At 46.3% G+C, this 14728-nt stretch overlaps 1 protein-coding gene across 2 annotated transcripts; it reads right to left on the bottom strand.

The window, feature by feature from the left end:
* Positions 1 to 2160: 2160 nt before the first annotated feature.
* Positions 2161 to 14728, bottom strand: wdr75 (WD repeat domain 75). 2 transcript variants are annotated; one of them, XM_076747796.1, is made up of 21 exons: positions 14628 to 14728; positions 14218 to 14347; positions 13693 to 13758; positions 13290 to 13389; positions 12833 to 12957; positions 12408 to 12478; positions 12189 to 12305; positions 11813 to 11901; positions 11479 to 11637; positions 10985 to 11044; positions 10301 to 10416; positions 9864 to 10039; positions 9574 to 9731; positions 8502 to 8682; positions 6315 to 6409; positions 6125 to 6220; positions 5323 to 5492; positions 4844 to 4903; positions 4307 to 4453; positions 3993 to 4084; positions 2161 to 3659 (listed from the first exon to the last, which is right to left on the bottom strand). In XM_076747796.1, the coding sequence occupies exons 1-21, from the start codon at positions 14711 to 14713 to the stop codon at positions 3440 to 3442; spliced, it is 2514 nt and encodes an 837-aa protein (XP_076603911.1). In that variant the 5' UTR covers positions 14714 to 14728; the 3' UTR covers positions 2161 to 3439. The 2 variants fall into 2 exon arrangements, with proteins under 2 accessions (XP_076603911.1, XP_076603910.1); XM_076747795.1 differs by having other exon boundaries at positions 8502 to 8685; positions 14628 to 14725.

Raw genomic sequence — 14728 nt, 5'->3', positions numbered from 1 at the left:
TAGATTTAATTGCTGATATGCCCTTAATAAAACCGTGTTTATTGCAGTCATACCAGGAGCTAGTGCCACTTTAAGAGGTTTACGTAACACCAAATACCAGCGCGCTGCTAATCACAGACACAGCTAATGAATACACAATAGGTCCTTTCTGAGCAGTTTATTGCTGTCCAAATGTTCTATCACATTTTAACAGCTTCTATTCTCATTTTGTACCCGTAAAGGTCAAACAACACCAGCATGACGGAGAGGGCGAGCACAGGACGGTACATTTAGCCCAGTGTTTCTCAATTCCGGTCCTCGGGCCCCCCTGCCCTGCATGTTTTAGATGTTTCCCTCCACCACAGCTGATTCAAATGATCGGCTCGTCATCAAGCTCTGCAGTGGCTTGATAACGAGCCACTCATTTGAATTGGAGCAGGAAATATCTAAAACATGCAGGGCAGGGGGGCCCGAGGACCGGAATTGAGAAACACTGATTTAGCCTGATGGATGCTCCTGGTACCACTGAGGCGGTGCTTGAAGCAGGTCTGGCCTGCAGCACGGACTCCTGTCTTGTTTCAAATGATTCAGACCTTATTCTGACTTATCTTTCAATCTGCACGAAGTGAAATGTACTCACGGGAACTGGACTGAAGATACGTGAACAGCTGAGACGTTTCCTCGTTTATGTGAAAGATCTCTCACAGCTTCTGAGACAATGAGATGATTTAAGTGTCAGAAATGACACTGATACCACTGCTGCTCCTCGAAGTCAGGTGTCAGAAGCCCGAACACTGTTTCACGAGTCAGTTTGTTTGTTAAACTCCGCTGAGTCAGAGAAAACATCAACACAAGGACATTTTGATGAATATGAGAAGATTGATACCACTCTCACAAGCAGGCGTGATATGACGGCAGCCAGTTAGCTTAGCTTAGCATAAAGACTGGAAACAGGGGAAACGGTTAGCCTGGCTCAGTCTCAATTCTGAAAACATGCACCCACCAACTCCTCTAAAGTGAATTAACACATAACACCTCATTTCCTTATTCTGTATGAAAAGAAGTCGTGGTTCATGGCTGGTAATATCTAATATCTATCTTTGTCTTAGCTGGACGTAGCGCTGAGGTGGGCATACAACACAACCCGCGGAAAAAACGCAACTTGTTCTTTTTAAGATGCTAGGCTAGCTGTTTCCCACTGATCGATCGATCTAGATAGATAGATATAGATATAGATAGTTCTACATACGGAAGCCAAGAGCGTTGAGCTTTGTTATTTCAAGATAACGAGATTATCAACTCGTTATCAGAAGAAAACAAAAACTGGTTCCTGTTTATTATTTATAATGTTAGCAGCTTATCAGCATGCATAAATGGCATCTCGACAACTGTAGGGACTGATTTAAGATGAAACTGTCAGGGTTTATTTAACAGTTCTGTACATTTCTACAGAGGATCGTCTGCTGCTCAGTCTGGTGATTTGCTCAGGGGAAAATTCAAAGGTCATGGACAAAGAAGACGATCAAACTTTCAGAGTTTCAGGGTTTAAAGCAGTTTAGGTTTTTCGCCCTGACGCACGTTTCAAAGTTAACTCTAAAGATTCAGACAGGACTTGTGTTTTTATGGATCTGCTTTACATTCTCAGCTCATATCAAGCCACTAAAAGCATAAACAGTTCAGAATGCCATTAGGATTTATAGGGCGACCCAGTTTGACGGCCAGAGCTCCTGAACGCCTCTGACATGTCGATCGCAGAGGTCACGAAGCAGCAGGAGGGATCTGAGCTCTGCGGTGAGAGGCCTCGAGCCGGAGCACCTGACAGAGAAAGGAACTGAAAAATGCTGAGATGAGAGTGCACTTTCTCATCCAACGCCGGGAACAAAACTCCACCTTCTGCTTCTCGGACAGCTTAGTCAGGACTTCAGGTTTCGTTGGTCAAGAATCGGGAGCGCGATCTGACCTTACAGCAGCCATAACGGGACTTTTCAAGGTCGCACAAGAAAACTTCACGTTGAAGATTTACGCAAGCAGAAGCTTTCAAATCCTTTTTGATTAGAAGTAGAGTCATAGTTCACCTGCTTATACAACGACGTGTGAAACCTGAGCTTCATTCTCCACTGAATTCCATTGCACAGACACACTCATGTTGTGTAACAGGTGGGAATCATCAAGGCTGACGGCTTAAAGAAAGATTTCCATCTTTATTCAACTCCAATGTGTAGAAAAATGTGGAACTGCACATAAATGTGCAATGAGACGGTGCCTACAGAAGGTTTTCACCTCACCGTGGACTTTTTCATGTGGATCAATCAGTCATATAAATAACTGCATAAGTGTTGATTCCCTTTTCTGTGACACTCATCGTCAATGAAGCCGCCTGTATGACGTCGTATGAAGTGAAATGAAGGCTAAAGATCCAGTTTTTGCTGCACCATGAAGACCACTGACTCTCAACCAGGAAAAAAAAACACAAAAATATCAACTTCTGAGGTCAAAACTCTACAAACAAATCTCTAAACATAAACATCAGGCTTCTGTACAAGTGGAGCAGTATTACGTTTAAATACAAATTTGAGCAAACCTGCAGAGAAAGACGAAGCCTAAACATCAATTACACTGCAACAAACCGCAAAGGCTGAGAACCACGAAAAGTCAGCAGGATGTTTGATATTCTGCAATTCAAAAACACAGAATATCTGCAGGCATCAGAGAAGAGTCGACGGCGTTCTCACTTCAAAACTGAGCTTGCTGATTATTCTAAATTACACGTTTGGTGTAAACCAAAGACCGAACATGAGCAAAAACACACCGTTCCCTGCAGGAGGTCTGGTGGTGGCGTCCTGCCAAGCATTGTGGAGACGGATGGGAGGAACCGGGATCTCAAATAAAACTTTCACTGCGGATTGCTGCTTCCAAATCACTGAAGAACTCTTGCAGAGTCTCACACGGCTGTGCATGCAGTGCACGGCGAGCGTTGGTCCATGGTGTGACAGAAGAAGGGAAAGAGGAAATTATACTGGAAATCACATCGTGTGCTGAGAGTTTGGTGCTGCAGCCAAGTACAGAGAAATCCTGGAGGAGAGCCTGCAGCAGTCTGCAGGAGAACTGTGACTCCTCAACAACAACCACAAAAATACAAAAGAACAGCTGAGAAACAGTAAGGTTAATGTTCTGGAGGGCCTGGGTCGGGATCCAGACCTCAATTCAATCCAGACTCCATCTAACACTTGGAAACGATTCAGACTTGTCAACACTGACTCAAAGCTGTGACAGCTGCCAAACGAAGGGACACTTATGCAACCGAACTTTTTCTGTTTTTCTTTGTTTGCACTTTTTTTTTTTAGATAAAAAAATCCCCTCTGATTTAATAACCCCTGACAGTGAAAAAACCCACTCGTGTGGTGAGGACCTTCTGTGGCACTGCATCTGTGTGAGTGTCTGTCTTTGTGCACGGTCATGTTCAGGAGTCCAGCAGGCCTGCGAGCCAGCTGTGGTCTAGTTTCTTCACCCTCCTCAGCTCCCTCAGCTGGGCTTTGGTCAGAGACGGCTCTGCAGGCTCCGCTGCCCGGCTCGACGCTGACGCCTGCGCCGGTCTTGTGCTGCTGGATTCCATTTCCTCCTCTGAATCCTCTTCCTCTTTCTCGCTCTCCATTTCCTCCTCTGCATGTTTATTTTCCTCCCTGAGGCCGCGAGAACGCGTGGAGGGGAAAAAGAGGTTAACGTGACTCTGCATATTTTTAGAGATAAACAACAAGTCCAAGTTTTCCCACATGCATCGTTTTAACACAGAGCTCAAGTTGCTGAGTCATTTGAAGCCTGAATTCCAGCTGTGTTCTGTCAACTCATGCTGACATCAGACCATAAAAAGAGCACAAATAAGCCCAACGACTGAACTCATTTTCAGCTTTTACTGGCTAATTATTGAAGAAGGAATATTTGGATATTCACGCAGAGAATGTGCTGAACGCCTGCGGCCTGGCAGGTTTTCAGACCAGCCTTGAAGAACTACTGACCTGCCGTCTGCAGTGGAGATGAGCAGAGACTTCACAAACATTGAGCAGAGGAAAGAGGTGGAGGGCAAGACGTGGGCCGGGGTCTGCAGAAGCTGCCAGGAAGAGAAAAGACACAAGATTTACTGCAAAGCAAACTACAAAACTGATTTTAAAAGATCACAAAAATATGAGAAGTCTCAAATGTGAGATGCTCAACATCAACTAAAATAAATACTTTGGTTCTGAACTTCAACAGCCAAGCAAACATCTACAGATCAATGATGCTTCTATGCAACTCAAAGTGGACATAAACCCCAGCGGGCAGGACGGCCGACCTCTCTGACGGCAGCAGAGCCCTGAGGCAGAGCCGTCCTCTCTGCAGACATGCCGCTCGCAGCGTCTCCGCCCTCCTGCTGCTGCTGCCGCTGTTTCCCCAGCAGCAGGTAGAACGGTGTCATGGCCACGCTGTCATCGATCACAAGCTTGAGGAGGAGAGAGAGACAATCACAACGTGAGGAAGAGAAGGACATGTCTCGCAGAGGTGAGACGGAAGACAGAAGAGGTTTCCGAACAGAACGATGAAAACACGTAACTGCACGAGTAACCGCCAGATAACTGATCAACTCTGCACGCTGAGGCCAGAAATGTGTGAAGCCTCGGACGCTGAGCAGCGCTGGGACGTAACCAAGTACATTTACTCAACTACTGTACTTCAGGACAAGTTCAAAGTACTTGTATTTCCATTTCATGCAACTTTATCCTTCATCTCAGAAACAAATACAGTACTTTTACTCCACCACATTTGTCTGACAGCTTCAGCTACTCGTCAGTAAACGATGTGAATGCGTCTTCCACCACTGGGCGTGCTGTACCTGTTTGCTGGACGCCATCAGTTTGTCCTCCTCCGCCTTGGTGGTGAACGTCAAGAGGTCCTACAGTGGAGAGTCCACATCAGCCAACAGCATGAACACAGCATGAGCAGAATGTGCAGAAGGTAAAAAAAACGGCCTTTTTAGTGAAAATCAAAAGCCACTGTAGCTACACCGACATACATCAGATCACATATGGACGTTTCTGAGAAGACACACAGCAGAATATGAAGCTCAGCTTGTCTTCATTTAGTTTGACTTCATTTCCTGCTTACTATGACTTTTGGTTTTATCATGTCGTTGGAGTAAACATGTCTGCATTAAGTGTCAGCTCATCTTTACAAGGCAAATTAGTAACAAATATGTCAGCTTATAAACATGTGAGAGTGCGCTCCTTTGGACCAATCACTGTAAATCTAACGCTGCCTCCGTGAGCGAACACGCCATCCAGGCGAACATCTTTGCGGCTGAGTGTTGTTTACCATGTACTGAGTGAGGAAGTACAGCTGGGAGCGGTTGAGCCATTGGCTGCTCTCCTCGCAGCTCTCCAGCATCTCCTCCCGCGGGGCAAAGACGGCGCGAGTCACTTTCCCCGAGCACACGGCCTTATGGGAAAACAGCGGCCGAGGTTCGCTGGGCTTAAACACAAACACTGAAAACAGAGAAGAGAGAAAACCAGCAGAAATGGTCAGATTTCTTCACTTCCACTGAGGAAGTGATGGACAGAAGGACACACAGATGCTCATGGTGCCCTGACGTTTACTGTAGCGCCACCATGAGGTTTTTATGATGGGTTTAAGTGACATGATGAAATTTGGTACAAACATTCCTCTAGCGCCATCGTCAGGTCAGCTGTGATCAGTAATGCTAGCATGCTAACACTCTAAACTCAGATGGTGAGCCTGGTGAATGTCACACCTGCTTAGCATTAGCATGCTAACACTGTCACTGTGAGCATGTTGATGTTAGCATTAGCTCAAATTACTGCTGTGCCCACAAACAGCCTCACAGAGCTGCTAGCATGGCTGCAGACTCCAAGTCTTATTAAAAAACATGTATCTACAGACTGTTCATCCTCAGCCCACCGCTCTGGGAACGTGTCTCGCAGAAGTGAAGCAGTGAGTTTATGAGGCTGATATGCAGAATGAATGAAAACTGGATTTCACGCTGAAATCTGATGCTGCTGCAGGGTTGTGTTGCACGCTCTGTCATACTTTCAGGCGTCAGTGACCCGTTCAGAGATGGCTGCTGTGGGTTGCAGGTGTGATTACAGCAAAAGCTTACGGTCGGTGCATCCAGCCTGACAGCAGAAGGCAGCCATGTTCTCAGAGAGGGGGTCAGCCAGCAGCAGGCTCACGTCCATCGAGGTGCTCCACTCCACTGCAGGAGAGGGCAGGAAGCAGAGAAAGAGGAATTATGTGCACGAACAAAACTAAAGTCAACTGCAACAAATGCACTCTGCGTGCAGCCTCACATGAGCAGGTGAGGAGGTTCCAGCAGCAGAGCAGGTTGTTGGCAGTGGTTCCCAGCAGATACTTGGAACAGCTTAGACGGCCAAAACAAAGATCCCTGTTGGAGAAAAAAACTCTTTTATTTTCCTGTGCACACGCACCCCCCTCCCCCGACAGCCAACCAGCTCCTTACACCACACAAATATTTCACAGGATTAGCTTTTGAGGAGTTTTCTGCTTTGGAGGCTTCAAACGGGAGCACGCAGACGAGGGTCCGAACACCCACGAAGAGCCAAACAGCCGGAAAATCTGCGTCTGGCAGACAAATCGATTTCAGACTCAAAACGGCGCCTTTACATGTTATTTAAACAGAGTCTGCGACATTCCTTTGCAAATATGTCCTGATTTGCATGCAGAGAGTGGAGTTGGTGCGGCTGCAGGTGAAGCGGTTGACCCAGCTCTGCTCATCCATAGGTGGTACTTATGTAAGGGGCAGTGGGCAGCTGTCAAAACAGAGGACCATTAACGTCTTCAACTCTGAAGTCTCATTACGCACAAATTCCCTTTGAGCTTCCAAATTACACAGGACACGTCTGCTCGTTGAAGAGGCTTTCTGAGTGTGTGCGAGGCAGCTCATTGGTTCTGCATTATTAGTTGACTGGGACACATTTGAGAGCGTTCAAAGACGTTTCTTGGCAGCTGAAGTTTTATCTCAGCTGCTTCCTTCACTTTGAGCTAAACTGCCAGTCAGCTCTCCTTGTTTTTCAGCTCAGTATGCCGAATGCTGACTGAGTGTTTTGTGGAAAAGTGGTACAGAAACTAACAACGGTAGTTTCATGTCCTCGCTGCCCTTGGGGCCCCTTCTTGAGCAGCGGGGACAACGTTTCTGAGTGTCCAGCAACGTTGCGAAACTGCAGGCGGCTGACAGGCAGCACTTTTTTCAGGCGGTTACGTCCCCTGTGTGCTGTGAGAGACGACGCTCTGGACTTCTGCCAGCGCGGAGACAAGGTCATTTAACTGCTCAGAGACAACGGCCAAAACCTAAAACAAGCGGCTGCTTAGTGAGCCTGTGTGAGCTGAGCTTTGTCTGACTGTCGTATGTTTCTCTGAATGCGAGCCCAGTCTGACTGGAGACGCATGAAATAAACACTCTGCAGTGCAGCAGCTCGACGGTGCAGCATCTGCCTTCCTCATGCGTCTGTCAATCACTTTCCTGCCTTGAAAACACTAATTAAGACATTTGCTTACACCTAATTTTCATTTGTTTTAGGATATTTTGGACTTTTGATGTGTCTCGCTAGACAAATATATGCTTTAATGCTGTCGTTTGTCGTTTGTCTAGCTGTCTTTTAACATCCATATGTGAAAAAAACACTGCAGATGAAAACTATCATTAAGCTAATCAACACCTCTGTGTCTCCAAACACTGAGCTGAAATCAAAGGACACTGAACAGATCCTGCTAACAAGTGTTAGCTTTGTACTCAAAGTGTGACATCTTATTCCTTTGTGCCTCAGAGCTCCACATAAAACCACACTGATGAGTCACACACACACACACACACACACACACACACACACACACACACACACACACACACACACACACACACACACACTATTTGGACTGAATCCCACACACACCGTCCTGCTGCCCCAAATACTCACTAGAGCAACGAGAGCAGATTGATCCTCAGCTGAAAACAGTCCCAATGATTCAGAGTTTTTACTCCTGTTTAACCTTCACTAAAAACCACAGCTCCCAGCAGTGAGAGATGAGCCTTCCTCAAAGATTAAACTATATGTTGAGTGCTGTCAAACCTCTTTGTTTTCACTGAAAGCAGGTCCTTGGTGTCTCTGTATCTAGTCTGTACTTCTGTTTTATCAGTTTCTGCTCATCTTGTACAAACATTAGCTGCTTGTTCACCAGGACAGTTTGTAGTTTTGCATGTATTTCATGTTACTTGTGCCTCTCTTATCCTGTGTGTGTGTGTGTGTGTGTCTCAGAGATGAGTGGTGGCCCTAAAAATGCTTGTGTCATGATCAGTTTTTTTCCTTTAAGAAAAACCTCTGTAATTGCCCCACAAACAGCAGGAGACCAGGGAAATCTCAAATCGATGATCATTTTCAATACTTAAAAATGAGCCCTGAGGTTCAGCGCCCAGCCTCAGCGAAGGTGTGGGTGATGCGAGCGCCTCTTTATGCTCTGACCTGATGGCTTTTGGCGGCTGGGACAGGGTTGTCAGGAGCTCCCAGGAGGCCGGGCTCCACACGGTCACCACCTCCTGAAAGCTGACGGCCAACAGAGAGCCATCGGCTGAGAAACAGCAGCACCCGGGCACCAGACCGTGATAGGTTCCCACGAAATCACACGACCAGGAAGGGCCTTCATCTGCTGGCACGTTCGAGGGGAAGGAGAGAGGGAGACAGACACGGAGAGAGTTGAATTAGTGAGAAATACGGCCTAATTTGGCTCAAACCGGACATTCAACTCTGTGTGCTGTGAAGCCAAAACGGTCCAGGCTGGCACCAACACAGTGATTCCTACTGATGGCGCCCAGCTAAAAATCAATGTTTGTACAAAGAACTCTGGATAAAAGAATCCCCTTCATGGCACTGATGGTAGGAGGGACGTTACAATGACTTTTCCAACCTCCAAACTGGGTTTGTCTGGCCGGCAGTCACATGTGATTAAAGCTAATGTTATTCAGCCACTTGCAGTTTGTTGCTTCAAGTGCAATAATTTCAAAATAAAACATCCTGCACAGACTCCTGATCGTACAGCAACAATAAACCCAATTAATACACGCAAAAAAAGAAATCATTGAACAACAGAGGCTACTGAACCATGGCAGAAGCACAAAAATCAAAGGAAAATGATGAAATAAGCAAAATCTGAACAAGTCTACAAAGCTCAGCAGGCTAAACGCTCCGCTTCTGACACGCGACCGGTGGGAGATGCATGGAGGACGGAGGACGGTTGACCCCGTCGCAGACACAAGCAGATCACTTTCCTTTTTCCAACAGAGCCCAGCAACAACCAAAGCATGCAAACTGCACACAGAAAGGTCGGGATGTGAATAATGAAATTTAGCTTGAGTTCAATTTTAACTAGTCAGATCACACAGAGCTCTTCAGTGACTTATGAGGAACGCTTAGTTCTTAAATAAACCGGAGCGACTCATGACGGGGCAGAAAAGTTAGTGTTACCACCCTTCAGCACAGCTCAGCCAAACTGTGTTCTGCTTGAATGGACAGTCAGAAACTGAGCTGCACTGCTCACCCTCTGTGTGGGCCGGCGCGGCCAGCTGCCAGGCTTTGAAGTGCCCGTCCTTGCTGGCGGAGACCAGCATGGTGGTCTGGCTGTCGGTGGCGTTGGAGAAGCACATGGCTGTAATCTGGGCCTCGTGGGGGGCCGAGATGGTCGTGTTCAGCACAAAACTGCAGGTGATACAGAAGGCGTGTTAGCGGGTCGACACTGGATTATTACAACCTTGGAAACACTTTTAGACCAGTCCACGACTGAACGTATGTGTCTCTGGCTGACGCCATGTGTAGTCAAAACATCTGCACCTTTGTGTTTGCTCATCGAATGCCCACAGCTTCAAGTTCAGCTCCAGCTCAGCGGCTTTCTGCTTTCTTTCTTCCACTGTTGCCAGCCAGTCGCCAGAGGCACCGAAGGCCGCCTTGACCACCTCAAACTGCTGCAGGCCCGACTCGTGAATGTACTCCTGCTGCACGATGTCCAGCTGTGGAAAAGATGAGGGACCTCAGAACTACGGCTAATTCACACCAAGCTGTTGTTGACAGATATAAGTGGATCAGAACAGATTTGTGCTCCAAACTTCTGTTTGTAATTGAAATAAAAACGTCTCATAACCACTTTTATGCTATTTCAGCTGTTGAAATTGCACATTAGGTTAATAAAAGCCTCCAAGAAAGACCCGCAAACATCTGGTCTGACCTGTGTGAGCCATCTTTAGCTCAGACTACGAAGCAGAGGTGCTTACGTTGTACAGCAGCTTGTCTCTCTGCAGGGAGTAAAACTGCAGGTGACCCGGTTTCCCGTTCAGGACCAGGGACTTGCTGCGCGGGTCGACCATCAGGTCTGTCCTCACACTGTCTCCTGCACAGACATTAAAAAAAGAGTGGAAGTCAAAGACTGTCTCTACATGCAGAGTCTATCCCTGTTTTTCTCTTTTTGATATGTCACATGAGGCACAACTGCTGAGAAATTCATGACAAGGCAAAATTTTTATTTCTGCTTTCGGACACAGAATGACCACAAAACACACACACTACATAAAAAAGGATATCACACAGAATTCTGGTTTAATACCACATAAAACACCTGCAAATGAGCTGGAGAACAGTTACCACGCCCGTGACTCTTACACACTTGTTAACACATGACGTTACTTTGATTTCCTTAATGTCTTTGAACGCAGCACTGCACTTACCTGGACTCAATCTTAGTTTAAATCTGGGATATTTGCTATTTTTCAACATCTCGGCCTCAACAGGCCGGCTGATTGGTTTATCAGTTAAACTGAACATGTTGATGGATGAAGACCTCATTGCTCTCAGGAACTGTGAACGGCTGTTTATGATGGAGCGTATACGTTTATCATCTGTGAGCACGTACGGCGTGTTTATGATCGATCGACGTGCTGCGACATGTCGTCTGTACTCACCTTTGACCAGGCCCTGAATGACAGCTGATACTTTAACGCAGCTCTGGATGATTGTGATCTCTGAAAGGAGAGGAGACAGATATCAGTGAGCCAAGCTTTACCTTCACACTGAAGCCTCTGAAACAACTCTTATCAGTCTGTGAATGTGACTAAACAACCTGAATAAAACTTTAATACATTAGCTCTTTCATCCTAAGTCACATCACACTTGGTGGTTGTTTAACAATGAAAACAACAACTCCCATGATCCCACACCACTTCATGACATCATCAAGCTATCGCTTTAGTTTCCATAGTTTTGATTGAGAGACCCTCAATGGGGCATCGATGGTGCATTCATGCTCCAACTACTTTAAGCTGTAGTACCACTAGTGGCCACTGGGTGCTCGCTTTAAGACAGTTATTTCCACTTTTTCCACCATCACAATCATTTCTCCAACAGCTTGCTGCTCATTGCTTCATGTGAGTATGTCAGGCAGGTGACAGCTCCTTACTGTTGTCACTGTGTGAGGTACAGAACAGCGCTCCGTCAGGTGAGACAGCGATGTGCGTGATGGCGGCTCCCAGACGGGGCAGGAAGTCCCGCTGGCTCTCTTGGTTGTATCGCCACTGGACGAGCACCGACTCTATGCCTCCACTCAGCAGGTTGGTGCCTGGTGAAACGAAGCAGAGGCACATGCAGAGGCAGGAGCAGGGCAGGGATGTCAATCTAATTTGGTCATTATGGCACAAAACTATTTTCTGAAACAGGACAAAACCTCCAGTTTTCCATCTAAGATCTTAAATATCTGCAGTGAGGTGAAGAGTCCCAGTGTGAAATGCATCTACCTTCTGGGGTGAAGCACAGCGCGCTGACAGCACTGTGGTGCCAGTGCAGGGTGGAGTATGTGTACTCCTTCTTGTGGTTGAAGTTTCTCCTGAGAGGATAAACAGTAACTTAAGAATAATAAAGTTTCTTCACCGCAACCATGACCTACATTCACACACAACAGACACACCGAGCTCTCCAAAAATCAAAAACTGTGGTTCACTCGAGGTGGAGGAGGTGACAAGAAGTCCCCACTGTGCTACAGGAGTGGAGGCCATCGGTGCAGCTTTCAGGAAAACATGCAAACCAAGTGAGCGGCAGACTAAATATTTGTTCAAACTTATGTAACACTGGGCGAGTGCTTAAGTTTCAAGGTCACGCTGTTACTTCACTCACCACAAGCGAATCTTTCCATCTTCGTGTCCGGTGGCAATGCAGTCATCTTTCGGGTGACAGGCGACACACGTGAACGTGTTCTTGCCTCCCTTCTTGTTGTCTTCTTTGAGGGGAAACCTGTTAACATCCCGGACGAGGACAGACACACAGTGTTACTGAACAACAAATCGTGTGAAATGATCATCTTTAATGCACTTTAAGTCTCCACGCCTCGCTCACCTGAACGTCTTTTGCTTCTTGAAGAAGTAGACCTCCAGCTGCAAACCTTTAACTGAAGCAATATATTCACCCTGTGAGGAGGAAAACGTCTGATTATGAACACATACACACAGAAAAGCTGACCTGGGATCTGTATTTGAACCCTGTGCTTGAGTAAATGACCGTGTCAGTGTGAAGTGGCTTTGTCCCACCATCTAGCAGAGAGCAGGGAGCTGTACTCAAAGAAAATTTAAGTATTGCAGTATTTCTGTAGCTCACTGGTTCCCAACCTGGGGGTCCAGACAGCCACTAGGGCTCGGCCAAAGGCTCACAGCTTTCAGAACAAAATCCCTCTGATACGGCAGCATTTTATCTAAGCGGGTATCAATTTGGGAATGTAACTGTTCCAGGTGGTGCGTTGGTGACAGTAGTGCTGGTGAACGTACCCCTCTGCCGAAGACGATGGCCGCTGGGTTGGAGCTGACGTCAGTGATCACAGCGGAGAGCTCTCGGGCCTCCACCAGCTGATCTCCGCTCTGGGGCAGATGTATCGCAACCAGCTGGAACAACTCTGCACACACACAGACACACAAAAGCCTATTACATATATTTCCCAGTGACCTCTTACCCAGTTTCAACTTCACACACATTAAAGCCCCCGTGAGAATAATTTTCAGTGTCTGGCGCCTCCTAGTGGAAACCAAAGATGCTGTAATAGACGGACACCTCGTGCACATCCCACATTACTGATTAGGCTCCTCTTTTGGTCTCATGCAGTTGAATGAGTGCATGAGATTAGCCAACATTAACATTGTCCACCAACATGGTGTCTAATGGATGCTGAGACAGTTTAGGCTTCAAGCCAAAGCAATGACCAATAATCATAAAAGATGCCAAACCCACCAGATCTTTTGTCACTATGCATGGGAATAACGATAAAGATGACTCCTTCATGGTTTGCAGATGCGCAGATGGAGTAAATCGGGTATCCGATGACATACGTCTGGAAGAGATCACACAGCTGTCACACATGGCTGCCAGACATCAGAGAAAACATAACACAAACCAGTACCAACCCATGAGTCCTTCACTATCACTGTGCATAAAGTCCCACTGACAGCTGTGAAAGACCTCCACAGTAAAGGGGGAGGATATACTGCTACAGGTAAACTGTGACAGGCGCTCACCACGCTCCGCCATGAACACCTTGATCATTCTGCTGTTGAATGAAATATGGATAATGTCCCAAAAACAATCAACACATGTTATGAAACAGATGTTAGAGAATACGAGAATCAAGCCGTACCTTAATGAGGATGCCATCTGTGAAGTCCCAAAGTCTGACAGTGCCATCTGCTGAGCAGGAGCAGGCCTGCAACGAAACAACGGCGCATCGTCACAGGAAATGAAATGTGACAGAAAAATCTTTACAGACAGCAGCTACCCACAGCCTACTTTCAATGCCTTTATTAAACAAATGGTTTACCCTAAACAAACCACAAAAAACAATACATACATCACAGTACAATGTATTCATCCAGGATTTGCAGGAGTCCATCTGAAAACAATAACAGCTACACACCTTCCTGGATAAAATGACACAGAGCCAGAGCCTCTTTTCTTTTCTGAGTTAAAGGGCTGAAAGATAAACCTAAATAAAAAGTTTTTCTCAATGAAACTGTGGACACTGACAAATATTGGGCTGTATATAATGCAAAGCTAATTATCTTTTAGAATTATAAAGAACAACTCATGGCTCTGGTTTCTGTGAATATTTGCTGCTTTTCTCTGCATTACCTAAATGTAAATTTGACGGATGTGATGTCTGTACCTGCAGGTGGTTGGAGGGTTTAAGCAGCACACCTGTCACCAGGTCGGTGTGTCCCCGCAGGTCGTGGATACACTCCTCTGTGGAGGTGCTGAACACCTTCACACTCTCTCCTGAGGCGCACAGCAGGAACCTGCAGCAACATAAACCGCGTCTTTTACACAAGAACTCAACAGTTTCAGGACCAAAAACTGCAATGTTTTGATAGTGTGTGTGGAAATAAAGTTAGAATTACATAAAGTTGGTGTCACTTCTTTGTAAACAGCAACAAGCATATCAACAGCTAGCTAGCTAGCAGCTTGTATGGCTAATGCTAACGGCTAAGGCCGGCTTTAGCTCTCTAGCTACTAAGAATACGTGAGAATGTCTTCCGCCAAATATTAAACGTTATCGGACTGAAAACACACTCTTACCTTGAATCATTGCTGATGACAGGATCTCTGAAGTTTATTTTACTGCCACCTCTGTGAACCACGCGGATATCCCCGTGTTCAACCATGTTTTTACTACATTC

The sequence above is a fragment of the Chaetodon auriga genome, chromosome 13 (genome assembly GCF_051107435.1).
Source record: "Chaetodon auriga isolate fChaAug3 chromosome 13, fChaAug3.hap1, whole genome shotgun sequence".
Taxonomy (NCBI): Eukaryota; Metazoa; Chordata; class Actinopteri; order Chaetodontiformes; family Chaetodontidae; genus Chaetodon; species Chaetodon auriga.
Note: the sequence above shows the minus strand (reverse complement) of the source record. Positions and strands in the feature narration are given on the sequence as shown.